The sequence below is a fragment of the Benincasa hispida genome, chromosome 1 (genome assembly GCF_009727055.1).
Source record: "Benincasa hispida cultivar B227 chromosome 1, ASM972705v1, whole genome shotgun sequence".
Classification (NCBI taxonomy): domain Eukaryota; kingdom Viridiplantae; phylum Streptophyta; class Magnoliopsida; order Cucurbitales; family Cucurbitaceae; genus Benincasa; species Benincasa hispida.
The window spans coordinates 14,778,620-14,789,262 of NC_052349.1; the positions used below are offsets into that span (position 1 = coordinate 14,778,620).

The 10,643-nt window shown below is 34.1% G+C and overlaps 1 protein-coding gene across 2 annotated transcripts; it reads left to right on the forward strand.

Annotated features, from left to right (window-relative positions):
* The first annotated feature begins 971 nt into the window (after positions 1-971).
* On the forward strand, positions 972-6,051 carry LOC120086190 (type IV inositol polyphosphate 5-phosphatase 7-like). 2 transcript variants are annotated; one of them, XM_039042721.1, is made up of 12 exons: positions 972-1,921; positions 2,049-2,136; positions 2,343-2,414; positions 2,531-2,615; positions 2,717-2,821; positions 2,911-3,688; positions 3,770-3,966; positions 4,156-4,264; positions 4,374-4,522; positions 4,720-5,328; positions 5,446-5,616; positions 5,731-6,051. In XM_039042721.1, the coding sequence occupies exons 1-10, from the start codon at positions 1,892-1,894 to the stop codon at positions 4,940-4,942; spliced, it is 1,836 nt and encodes a 611-aa protein (XP_038898649.1). In that variant the 5' UTR covers positions 972-1,891; the 3' UTR covers positions 4,943-5,328; positions 5,446-5,616; positions 5,731-6,051. The 2 variants fall into 2 exon arrangements, with proteins under 2 accessions (XP_038898649.1, XP_038898659.1); XM_039042731.1 differs by lacking the exon at positions 5,446-5,616.
* Positions 6,052-10,643: the final 4,592 nt, after the last annotated feature.

Genomic DNA, 10,643 nt, shown 5'->3' on the forward strand with positions numbered 1-10,643 from the left:
ACTTTTCAATTATTATAATTAATATAGAAAGTTAGAGATATTTCCCTAACAAAATAAAATCCAATTATGTCACTATAAACACTATTAAAGATAGTGATTCTGTTTATCTATTGTTTTCTTGATCAAATAAACATAATTATAAAAGTTCATTTTTTTTTCTTTGAGTAATACGTCGTAAATGTCAACAAGAGCGTAGTTCAACTAACAGAGTGCTTGTACCTTTTTTTTTTTTTTTTAAAAAAAAGTAATACACCGTAAATGAGAAAGTAAGAGTTCGATCCTATGACCTCAAATTACATTTAAAGATAATTTATACCAATAATGGTAAATCATTTTTGGTTGTCATACGTTTTTTTAATGGTTCTAACATCCCCAACATACCATACTTAAGCAATTTTAACCTTAATACCCTAAATGCATTCAGATAATTTCCAATAGAAGGTGCTTATCCATCACAATCTAATTCTATTTAAAATCTTAAAATACCAAACAATTGAAGAAGGGCCCAAAAAATAAGTTGAATTTTGTTTGAAGTTGATGAATTATTGGCCTCTCCTAGTCAAAATCCTAAGCTAAAAAACATACACATTGGTACAGAAACTGCCTTTTCCCCCTCCCTACCTCTTTCAATCATTAAATGTTAAAAAAAAAAAAAAAAGACTCAATCTTGGTTTGGTACCAATACAATAAATTTGGTATGTAGTTTAGTATTCTACCCTCTCCCTGTCTCTTCTTAGGCAAAGGATATTTTTTTCCTTCTCCTCTTGATTCTTGTAGAAATTACAGACCATTTGTAAATTGTAATGTACAAAGACATAAAGTTGAAAGCTTGATTAGTTTAAACAAATATCTGAGTCAAGGGAGAAAATGGGGGGGAAAACACGAAATCCAATGTGTTAAAGAAGGCAAAGAGGGTTAAGGAATGGCACTTTTCTTTCTTTTGTGAAATTACTGTACCTTCTCTCCCAAACATTCTTTGGCTCACAAAAGAAGAAAACAAAACAAAAACAGAAAACAAAACAAAAAACATTTTAGTACTAATATACACATTTCACTTTATCTTTATTGCATCTTTAGATTGCTTTTACTTTGTTTGATGGTAGACCAAAACAGGGCCAAGAAGAAGAAGAAGGAAGGGCAATGGGGTTTTTGTGTGGTAGATCTCAGGAGCTGAGGGCTGCCCTTTCTTCATGGCTTTGCTGACCGAAATGGGCAGCCTTTGGTTTTGTGTTTTCTCTGTGAGAAAGGGTAAAAAAGAAAGCTAAAATAAACGACATGCCCGTTGCTTCATCATGTTGAGTCTGTCTTAACTTAGAATTAAAAAGGAAAAGGAGGGGAGAAGGGGAGAAGGAGAGACCCTTAACACTGACTCACCCACTCTCTCTTTTCTTTCTTTCTTTTTCTTTTCTTTCTCTCTGCACTTTATACTGTTCAAATTCGATACTTTGCTGTTTTTACAGAGAACGAGGCCCTTTGGCTGCACAGCACAGAGAAAGAGAAGCTCTATGAGCTTTATATCTCTCTAAAAATTTTCTCTCTCCTTCTATCTGCCTATCTTATGTTTGCCTTCCGCATTGTCTTCTTCTACTTCAGAATCTCTCCCCATTTCTTCTTCATTCTCATTCACCTCAAGTTTTACCCCTTTCTTTTGGGTTTCTCTTGTTTATTGAGAGGAAAGGAATTTTGGGTTTGATCTTCCTAAGTATTTGGAGAACTGGGTTGTGTTTGGTTTGGTTTGGATTTTGTGGGAAAGCTCTTAAGTTTTTGGTTGGAGAATCGTTGCCCATTTTATTGGGTTCTGATGGGTATTTTGAGGATTTGAAGCAAAACCCTCAAATTCTGTGTGGGGGGAAATAGTAGTAGTGGAGCTGTATGAAGTAGTGGTGGAACAATGAGAGATGAGAATTCTAAGAAAAGCAAGGTGGTTCTTCAATTTCTTTAAAAACCCATTTGGGATACTGTTTCAAAATCTTCTCTTGTTTTTTGTTTTTTGTGAAAGGAAAACGGGAATCTGATTGTTATTTGGTTTTCCTTTTTTGGTCTTGAAGCTCTCATGGTCCAAGAAAATGGTCAGAAAGTGGTTCAATATTAGGTGCAAAAGCGAGGATTTTCAAGCGGACGATGTTGCTTATAGAGGTAGCTCTTTGAATTTCTTGTTTCATCAATTGGATTGCAGAAATCCCAACTCTTTTGTGCTTTTCCACATGCCTAAATCTGAAGCTCCATAATTTTGGTTTTTGAAATCGTTATATAAGTTCGCTTAAAAGCTTTCATTTTCTGCTTATGGATCAAATCTTTATGAAGTTGTTTTTCATCCATTGACGTCATTCTTTCTTCTACAGGATGTGAAATGGATTACAGAAGCAGCAGCTTCTCAGAGAGGGAACCATGCACCATCAAGAAAAGCAAAACAGGTTCATAAACACAAGCCACTTTAGCTCGGTTTTTGAGAATTTGATTCTGAGAAAATTGTTTATCAGAATTTGGTGGTTCTTCTTCTTCTTCCTGAGATTTTTTCATCAATGCACAGAGAAATTCAGCAAAAATGGTGAGCAGGGGAGGCGAGGGAAGATGAATCTTGACCATCCTCGTATTATAGATGTGCAGAACTATAGGTAAAGAATTAAGGATATATCTCTGTCTTGAGACAGGTTTATGCTTCTTTTCTAGCATTTTGGTTGGTTTTGATTTGTAAACTGAGTGGTTTTGTCTTCAGCATTTTTGTTGCTACATGGAACGTGGCTGGAAGATCTCCTCCTAACAATTTAAATCTGGATGATTGGCTTCAATCCTCACCCCCTGCAGATATTTATGTTCTTGGGTAATAATTATGATAAACTTTTTCTCATCTTTCTACTCAGTTAGGAGAAGGGAATATAATTGGTAAGTTTTTTTTGTCCCGTCTTTCAGATTTCAGGAGATAGTGCCATTGAATGCTGGTAATATACTGGGTGCAGAAGACAATGGTCCTGCTAAAAAATGGCAGGCTCTTATTCGAAACACTCTAAACAATCTTCCGGGAACAAGTGGTGGTAATGCATGTTATACGCCTTCTCCAATTCCAAAACCCATTGTGGAGATAAATGCAGATTTTGAGGGGTCTGCTAGGCAGAAGAATTCATCTTTCTTCCATCGCCGATCATTTCAAACGACCAACAGCTGGAGAATGGACAATGATCCTTCAATACCACAGCCACGGCTCGATCGAAGATTCAGTGTATGTGACCGTGTTATCTTTGGTCATCGGTCAAGTGATTTTGATCCTAACTTCAGATGGGGTCACAGGCCAAGTGATTACTGCAGACCCAGTGACTACTCAAGACCAAGTGACTATTCCAGGTCCAGTGACTTTTGCAGGCCAAGTGACTACTCAAGGCCAAGCGACTTTTGCAGGCCGAGTGACTACTCGAGGCCTAGCGACTGCTCACGATGGGGTTCGTCAGACGATGATAATGTTCCGTGGGAGTCACCGAGCACTGTTTTATTTTCACCAATGTCCCATGGTGGTTCTTCATCCCAGGATGGTGGATATAGAATGCCAGGACATTCTAGGTATTGTTTAGTTGCAAGCAAACAAATGGTTGGCATATTTCTCACAATATGGGTAAAAAGTGACTTGAGGGATCATGTCCGAAACATGAAAGTTTCTTGTGTTGGCAGAGGATTGATGGGCTACCTTGGGAATAAGGTATCAATTATTAGATAATAATAGCAATTCCATTTCTTGAAAATTTTTGGTCAACTGAAACAAAGGTTTGATCTACTTCAGGGATCAATTTCTATCAGTATGTCTTTACATCAGACAAGCTTTTGCTTCATTTGTACCCACTTAACATCTGGAGAGAAAGAAGGCGACGAGCTTAGAAGAAACTCAGATGTAATGGAGATACTTAAGAAGACAAGGTTCCCACGAGTGCATGGTGCAAGCAGTGACGAGAAGTCCCCAGAAACAATCCTTGAGCATGAGTAAGATGTTTTCTTTCATCTTCACCTTTAATGAAAGAGAAAAAAGAGCTCAAAGACATCTGCAACCAAACTTACTGGACTTTTATTTTCATTTGAAGTGATTGTTGAATCTGTTCACATTAGATTTGATTTTGGATTTATTCTACAGTTTCAAGTTCATTATTCTTACTATCTTAAGCTATCTTGCAGTCGCATTATTTGGCTTGGGGATTTAAATTATCGGATTGCTCTTTCATACCGTTCTGCCAAGGCACTCGTAGAGATGCAAAACTGGAGGGCACTGCTTGAGAAGGATCAGGTATGACTACATAATTTTGGAACTGAATTCCAATGCATGTTTATACTTTAGTTATTTAGTGAACGAGAAGCTTTCTGTTAAAGTGTTAACCAACTACTATCCTATGCAGTTACGAATAGAACAAAGACGTGGGCGTGTATTTGCTGGATGGAATGAAGGAAAGATTTACTTTCCTCCCACGTACAAGTATTCAACAAATTCAGACCGATATGCAGGGGAAGGCGCTCATCCAAAAGAGAAACGTCGTAAACCCGCTTGGTAAGTCCATATTGCCAGTCATTCTATTCAATCTCAACTCATTGTTACATTAGCAATGTAGGAAATTATTAAGTGACGAAAAAGAATTCAGTGAAGTTTAAGCTTAACAGAAAGAGCATCAAGTATCAAGATTGTGAAGAAACATAAATTTCTCTCTATTAATTCAGCATGCTAATTTACATATTCTGTTTATGAAGGTGCGATCGGATATTGTGGCATGGAGAAGGTCTCCATCAGTTATCCTATGTCCGTGGAGAGTCTAGGTTTTCAGATCATAGACCAGTTTATGGAGTGTTTTGGGCCGAGGTTGAGTCAAGCCGAGGGAGATTGAAGAAAAGCATGAGTTATTCTAGTTCCAGGATTGAGGTCGAAGAGCTTCTCCCATACGCACATGGATATACCGAGCTGAACTTTTTCTGATAGTGAAATCATATGGCTACACAATTCAGCCATAAATAGAGTGAGGCCTGTGGAAGAACTTAAATGTAAGCTATCTCCATTTCACCAACCTTTATAGCTAAAGCCATTCTGGCCTATCTTTTCTCGGCTGACCCGAAACTTTGTATATCATAATCCTAGAAAATTTTCCAATAAGATTCCTCCCCAAAGTGAATGATGTCTTGCAGCAATCAGTTACAAACTAGATTAGGACTTGTTTGAGTCTCCTTTTCAAAGCCTTATTCCACTCTTCCATAATTCAACCCTCAAGAAAGTTATCTGATTTGATTGCAAATCTGGTCCCATATGGTGGTGGAGCTCATCCTTGAAGGCTGATGGAGACATTTCATAGCCCACAGTCCAAAAAAGTATGCTTCTTGCCCTTACTTGTCTTTTCTCCTCATTCTTTCTTTGAAATATTTTTCCTGTTTCTGCTGTGGGGTCTTTAGTTTGTTTGTCTCATATTGCTTTTGCTCGTTTATCAGGTCCTCATTCTGAAATCCCCTTTAGGTTAGCTAATTTCACTGACCTTCCTTCCCAACACATTGTGCCTTTGGTCATCATATCTTGTTAGCTGCTACTGCCTGCTGAATTTACTCACTTTTTAGTACAACCTGCATAATTTGGTCTCCTAATCGACGACGCTTAGCTTTCGGGTAATGATTGTTGCACCCATTAAGCATTCCCCCAGGATTGCTGATTACTTCTGTACTTAATCAATAATTGTGGTTTCTTCATGCTCTAATCATGAAAAGCTTCTGCTTTTGCAGGATTGGATAAACTCGTCCAGTAAAGTGGCGCCATGTGGATTGACTAATATTTTTGCCCTCTTTTAATTTTTTTTCTTCCCTTCATTTCTTGATTCTTTTTCTCTGTCTAGGAATACACATTGGTTATTAAATACAAGTCAAAGGTAGTCAAATGAATGATCTGTAGCACTCTTTTTTAATTTTTTGTTCTTTCTTTTCCTCAAATCCAAAAAGAGCAAAAGAATCAGTGGATGTATGATAGTCGTTACCATAGTGATGTAAAAGAGGTGAAAACCCCCCAAAAAAAAGTTAAAGAAAAAGATTATTTATTTATTGTGTGAATTCTGAATTCTCCCCCTTCTCTCCTGCTGCATTTCATCACTTTTACTGTAAAAAGTTGGTTTTGTTGATTGTCTTCTCAGGCATGCCATCTTCTTCTTTCACCCTTCCCATTTTTATACGAATAAAGAATGATTTTTTCTTTTTTCATTACAAGCCAGCCTGTTATGGCAATGCAAACGAACAAAACTAAAAAATAAAGCAGGAGACAAAGTTGCAGGTTTTGGCAGTAATGGAAACCAAGATTCAGAAAAGAGCTTTTCTTTTGGTTTTTTATACCTTCAAAATTGCTTCCCAGTGGTTGACTAAAAGGCCAAAAAAAAAAAAAAAAAAAAACAAAAGGGAGAAAAATCTAAAACATAGAGAAAAAGAAAAAAAAAAAAAAAAAAAACAAAACCCCAAGCAATTGTAATCATAGCTAATCAATCCCTCAATTTGACACCACTAGGCCAATTTTAAAAGCAGAATTGTCTGTCTTTGTCTATGGGATCCACAAAACAAGGACACTGCTAAACAACCAACTGCTGCCATTTGTTGCAGTATTGTATTATGATTTTGTCAAAACATGCTTCATCTTTACCTTGTGGAGTATGGAAAAGTTGGACATAAAAGGGTAAACCCACATCAAATAAGTTCAGTCACAGTGGGGGGTCAACTTGTAAAACTCTATCATCAAGTCCTGAAAGAAGGCTAAAAACTACATTGGGTTCACAGAACTCAAAATAGAATTTTGTTACTTTGTTTGAAACATGATTGTTGGAATGGGATTATTAACTGGTTTCGGTTTCGATTGAGTCTTAAACTTGTGATATTGAGTTCTAAACAGGCCTTTTTTGCCCAAAAAGTTAAGCACTTGTTTGGAAAATGGTTCTGTTTTTGTTCTGCTTGTTCTTAAAATTTATGAACAAATGACTGGAGTGACTTTGATGGGAATAGAAAATTTCTTGTAATGGCTAATTTAAAAGGCTGCCATTATGGAAATAGCCCCACAAAATGTCCCTTGAAAATAGGTGTTTGGACTGGACTTTGAAAGTTGATCTGAATTGTGGCTTGTCCACCTGTGGTCCTTTTAAGATTTATCACTTTGAAGAGCATGGTGATGATAGGAGTCCATCTGTGGACCAATGTCATTCTTCCATCGAGCCAAATGTCAATCTACAATTATTCCATGTGTCTAATACCAAATTACTCTTAGTGTCCATATAAAACAACATCTTATTTGTCAATTTTCCTATAAATAGTGGTCATTTGTGGATATCAAAGAGAGACACATTGGAGGAAAAATCAAAGAGAATTTCATGATTTTCTTTATATCATTTCTTTTAGTTATTTAGTTATTTATATTATATTATATTTTCTTGATGTTTGTGTTCCCGTTATATCTCATTTGCTCCTCAAGTTTACAACATGTTATCAGCACGCGCTCCTATCATTTTTCCGCTAAAGGTAGGTCTTAAAGGTATGTCGATTTCCCCTTTTTATTGTAATTAATAAATTAAATATTATTTACATATATTAAATTTCTAATATAAATACAATATTTTGTGATAGTATTACCATGAAAAATTTTACAAAATTAGAATGTGTAACATTTGATTTTAATAATAATAATTATTTGTCATGAGTGTTTTATGCCAAAATACACTTGGATGTCATAAAAATATGATCATCGGAAAACAAAGTATTCTTTCTAAAGCTCGTCATGATGGATGCACTTCTCTAAGATTTCAAATAAGTAAGTAGTTACAACTCCGCATTGTTTAAAATTAGCTCAAAATTGTAATTATGCAAAAAAAAAATTACTGATGCAAATATGTTAAAGAAGACATTTTCTACAATTCATGTCTTGAATATGCTCGTGAAGTAGTAAAATCGAAAAAGATATTTTAAAAGTATTATGAACTCATCTCATGTCTTCTCGTGGTTGAATGAAATAACGAGTTATTGATTAAAAAAAAATTATGAATCTCAGCTAACTATAGCAACAACATTTCCTAAAGTGAATGTTGTGGATTTTAGTAATCGTGGTCGTCGTCGAGGTCATGACCGCGGTAAAAAAAGAAAAAAATATTCACGGTAATCATCAAAATTTCAAGAAATCCACACATAATAAGATGGTTAAAGGAAAGTTCCACATTTTTAGATGTGATACAAAAGAGACAGGTCTTGTACCTATTGTATAGTTAAATTCTTTTAGAAATTAAAATGTCCCAATAAATGAAAGTTGGAACAATATGTGTACAAACAAACTTTGAAAATCTTCTGAAGAGATGAATTAAACTTGAAAATATGAAATATTTAGATGTTGCAAATTCATTTGAATCTCCCAAAGAGAAAATGAACATCACTGTAGAAGCAACAAATGTCATGAAAATATTTAATATTTTATTATGTTTTCGCTCGTATTTACTTGTTAAAGTCTAATTTTATATATTTTTTATTTTGCTTATCATTACGTTTTCATTTCTTATTATTCTCGTTATTTTTGTAAAGAAACATGAATATTTCTCAAGTAACTCCGGGATGAATAACGAAGATGTATGTTTGGTAGATAGTGCAACAATGCATCATATACTTAAAAAGCAGAAAATATTTCTTAAAATTGACAATGATGAAAGAAAAAAAGTCAATACAATCTCAGGTCCTGCAGACTTGATTGAAGACTTTGGAAAAACAAATATATGTTTGCCTAGAGAAACAAAATTTACAATTGGTAATGTTTTGTTCTATAGTAAGTCAAAGAGAAATTTAATGAGTTTTAAAAATATACATTCTAGTGATTATTATATTGAGACTAATAATGTGAATAATGTAGAGTATCTCTACATTATATCAACACGCATGAAAAATGTATACTAGAAAATTATCTACTTTTCTTCTGGATTGTATTAAATCAAATTACTGGTATTGAAAGATATGCAACCATGAACCTTAAGTTCACTAATCCAGATATATTTTATGATTGATATAATCAGTTAGGTCATCCTGGGTCAATAATGATAAGAAAAATTATTGAAAATTCATATAGACATCCACACCAGAAGATTCTTCAATCCAATGAATTGTCATGTGCTGCTTACTCTCAAGGAAAATTAATTATTAGACCATCACCAGCTAAAGTAGGACTATTCCCTATCTATCATTAGATATCTTGAACCCTTGATGGACAATATATTTACTACATGATTAGTTGATCGTCATTTTAATGAGACAAAATTTCCAACATTAGAGGAGGAGTTCAGAAGTTGGAAAAAGAAATTACATGAAGCGCGTCTTCATTGTCTCATTTAGATACTCATACAAATCAATGTGAATTAGAAGTTCAAAAGATAATTAATATGCAAAATATATAACAAATCAAATGGCAGATGCATTTACAAATGCTCAGAAGGTGACGAAGTCATATATACCAACTGCAAATGCTCCATTAAATGCAATAAGTTATCACTAATGAGTTTGAGATACGATAGATGATGGAATATAGAAGCATACAAAAAAAGTAATTAGAATCATTGAGCACTCTAATTACATTTAATTTGAGTTCTAAAAGCATGTAAAACCAAATTTTCAGAAGAGGGTTTCAAGAACATCATACTTTTGTTGAATTCCTCCAATTCTAAGCAACTCCTCACGAATTCTGAGCTTCAAATCCTCAGTGAACTACCAAGAGATCTTCTCTACTATTCTCAGCCTTGAATTTGAGTAGTGAAACTCAAGATTGAAGTGAATTGAAGAGGGAAATTGGTGTGGGTTTGAGTGAGGGAAAGACTTTCTGCAGAGAACAATTTTCCAGCCACCTTTCTCCTCAAATCTGATAGAAATGGAGAGTTTTATTCCATCCTTTCATGCAAACATTAAGAGGACAATCCAATCGACACTTTAAGTGGATTAATTTAGTGGGCTAGGTGGAGGAAATGTGTAAAAACACATCAATTTTCAAAAAGTTGGAAATTTTCACTTCCTTAATAATTTTCAAATTTTTATTATTAATTTAATTAATGCAAAATTAATTAAATTCAAAAAATAAAAATTTTAATCTAAAATTGAATAAAAATTGACAATTAATTTGATTTTAACTAATTAATTTTTTTTTAGTTAATTAAATAATAATTTAATATCAAATATTAAATTAATCACACACCTAATTTTAAACATGAATCTTATTCATGTAATTGATTATAAACACTCCAATTTCGTTTAATTTAGATAAATTAAACGTTTAATTATATCGAATATAATTATACAAACCCTAATTTGAATTTTAACAATTCAAATTCAAACCTTAATTTGCAATTTGAACACTTCAAATTGAAACCCTAAATTCAATTTGAACATTTCAAAATAAAATTAATTTGAACTCTTCAAATTGAAATCATTTCAAATTCACTCAATTTACTAATCCTAGGTGTTCATGTTTTACGAGCTAGTAGAGGGACCTTATGGACCTACAGATTATGAGTTCCAACGATTTGAGATTAATTGGCTAATACCCTTTAGACCAAATTAATCAATATTCGTCAACTATCGAGGCACACCACTATAGCTCAATAGATGTACTCTCCTCATTGTAGTATTTATGTCCACTTGATTTAACC

Coding starts and splice junctions, on each gene's coding strand:
- LOC120086190 (XM_039042721.1), top strand. CDS start 1,892: ATGAGAGATGAGAATTCTAAGAAAAGCAAG. Junction 2,415..2,530: donor CATCAAGAAAAGCAAAACAG/GTTCATAAACAC, acceptor ATCAATGCACAG/AGAAATTCAGCAAAAATGGT. Junction 4,523..4,719: donor AAACGTCGTAAACCCGCTTG/GTAAGTCCATAT, acceptor CTGTTTATGAAG/GTGCGATCGGATATTGTGGC.